This window comes from Papilio polytes, unplaced genomic scaffold, assembly GCF_000836215.1.
Source record: "Papilio polytes unplaced genomic scaffold, Ppol_1.0 DF823399.1, whole genome shotgun sequence".
NCBI lineage: Eukaryota > Metazoa > Arthropoda > Insecta > Lepidoptera > Papilionidae > Papilio > Papilio polytes.
This window is the reverse complement of record NW_013525805.1, coordinates 654,889-656,924: the sequence shown is the minus strand read 5'-3', so window position 1 is coordinate 656,924 and position 2,036 is coordinate 654,889. Positions and strand designations below refer to the sequence as shown.

General features: G+C 41.4%; 1 protein-coding gene across 1 annotated transcript in view; it reads right to left on the bottom strand.

Moving 5' to 3' along the window:
• Positions 1-4: 4 nt before the first annotated feature.
• Positions 5-2,036, bottom strand: part of LOC106104712 (muscle M-line assembly protein unc-89) — a gene marked incomplete at its 3' end in the record, with an annotated part of 5,921 nt that continues 3,889 nt past the window's right edge. The window contains exon 6 of the mRNA XM_013284840.1: positions 5-2,029. Coding sequence (XP_013140294.1) covers positions 5-2,029 — 2,025 coding nt within the window. The remainder of the gene's footprint in view (positions 2,030-2,036) is intronic.

Here is a 2,036-nt window from a genome sequence, read left to right as displayed (position 1 = left end):
CCATAGGTTTTTGAATTATAACTTTATTCTCTTGGGTGATGGGCGATTTTGATATAAGCTGCCCTGTCCTTTGTAAATGTTCAAACTGTGCTGCGGTCAGTTGCATGTAGGTGCCAGGTTTTCTTTGATAAAACAGGACCTGCTCAGAAGAATCCTTTGGCACGTGTGTCGTGTGCACAATCTTCTTGGTCTCGGCCGGTATGATACGCTTCAGCGCCGGCCTGATTTCTGGCATCGGGGCTATGTTGGTGGTTCCGGAGGGCACGAGGCCCCCGACGATTAGCTGACCCTTTGATGTGATAATTGTACCTTTGTGTCTGGGCACAATCCTCGCCTGGCCCTTCGCGGCGTTGGCCGTCGTCACCGTCGGCTTCTGTACTATGCTTGTATTTGTTGTAATTCTTTGCGTAACTGTTTTCAGTTGCGATACATTCGCTTTGTGGGGAAACAATATCTTTTCGTGCTCCGGCGTCAACACGATCTTAGACTGGGTGCCTTGTGAGTTTGTTATAATCATGACGGTATTGCCGGGCGCGGTGTTCTCCGAAGACTGTATCAATTTAGCGGAGACCGCTTTGTTGTCGGTGACTGTCAAACCTTCGGTTCCCTTAGCTAGGAACATGTGCGCTTTGCCTGTTTGTGGGTCTATGACTATTTTCTGCGTGCGCGTGGCGCGGGGGGCGTTCGTCGAAGGCAGAATGATGTATTTTTCAGTTTTCCCCCCGCTTTGTGAGACGGATGGCACGAGAGTGGGGGTGTGAGATTGCTTCGCTTCCTTGACCGCCGACTCGGGCTGGGGCAATATAATTTTCTTTTTTCCCGTGGCCTTCTCTATAACTAACATAGGTTTAGTGCCGCGCAACTTTGCCGACTTAGAGAGAATATTGGGGGTTGTAACTTTGGCGGCGTCACTCGATGGACTCATAACCATCGTTTTGATTTCTGCTTTGTTCGTTATAGGACTCACAGCTTTAGAAGTTACTGTACTCAAAGCTATTTTCTCGCTGTCTACAATAGTTTTAGTTTTCATCTTTGTGTTATTTGTAGAATTAGTTATAATATTGGCGTCGGACATTACAATAGGCATTTTCTCGATGCTCTCCGGCGTCAGTATATCATCAGACAATACAATGGGCATAGAATTTATGTCGAACATGGGTTCATCATTTCCACTTTCCTTAATTAGTTTTTTTTCTTTAATGTGCGCAACAAATGATGTTTGGGTTTGCGGTTTTATTTTCTGTATTTTTGTTAGTGTCTTGGGAATTCTCCTATTTTTTGGTTGTATAAGTATAGTATTTGGATCAGCAGAAGGTTCTACGGGCGTTTGTATAGTATATGTTTGCACAGAGGATCCGTCTTGGATAGGTTTATTGCTGCGGGACAGGATAATTTTATTGAGGTTAGAAACTTCACTGATATTATTCAATATATTTTTAGGAGGCCCAGATTTCCTGATAACTATATTCTGTTTGATCGCTTGCGGTTTCCCCTTAAAGGATTGTTTGCCAACATCGAAATTTAGGATTTTCTCTTTGCCAGGCATGATGACTCGTTTACTTATAATAGTTTTATTGGGTGCTAGTTTTGGTGTCGTTGGTTTTTCTAATATTTTCAATAGTTTACTAGAAGACTTGTTATAGGAAACCGATTTTCCATTAGATTGTTCAACTGTTGATTTTTTAGTTAATAAAGATACTTTTGGTTCTATCGCGATATCTGCGGTTACTGTTTTTTTCGGTTTACTAGTCTCAGTGGGGCTAGCCTCTTTTTTATTTTCAGATTCAATTTCAACAAAGTTAATATTATGATCGATGCATTCAGACATCTGTACTAGTGACTGAGCAGCATTCAGATTTTCACTTTTTTCTTGTTCAGATTCATAACGAGCAATATTTTCATTATTTTCATTAGAGTACGCTGGTACTTGGTCTTCGATGATTAAATCTTTAGTAGACGGACTATTTGAGACTGTTTCAATAATTTCCTTATTCAAGAGATCTTCGCAAGAGTCTATCGGCTTTTTTTTTTTTTTT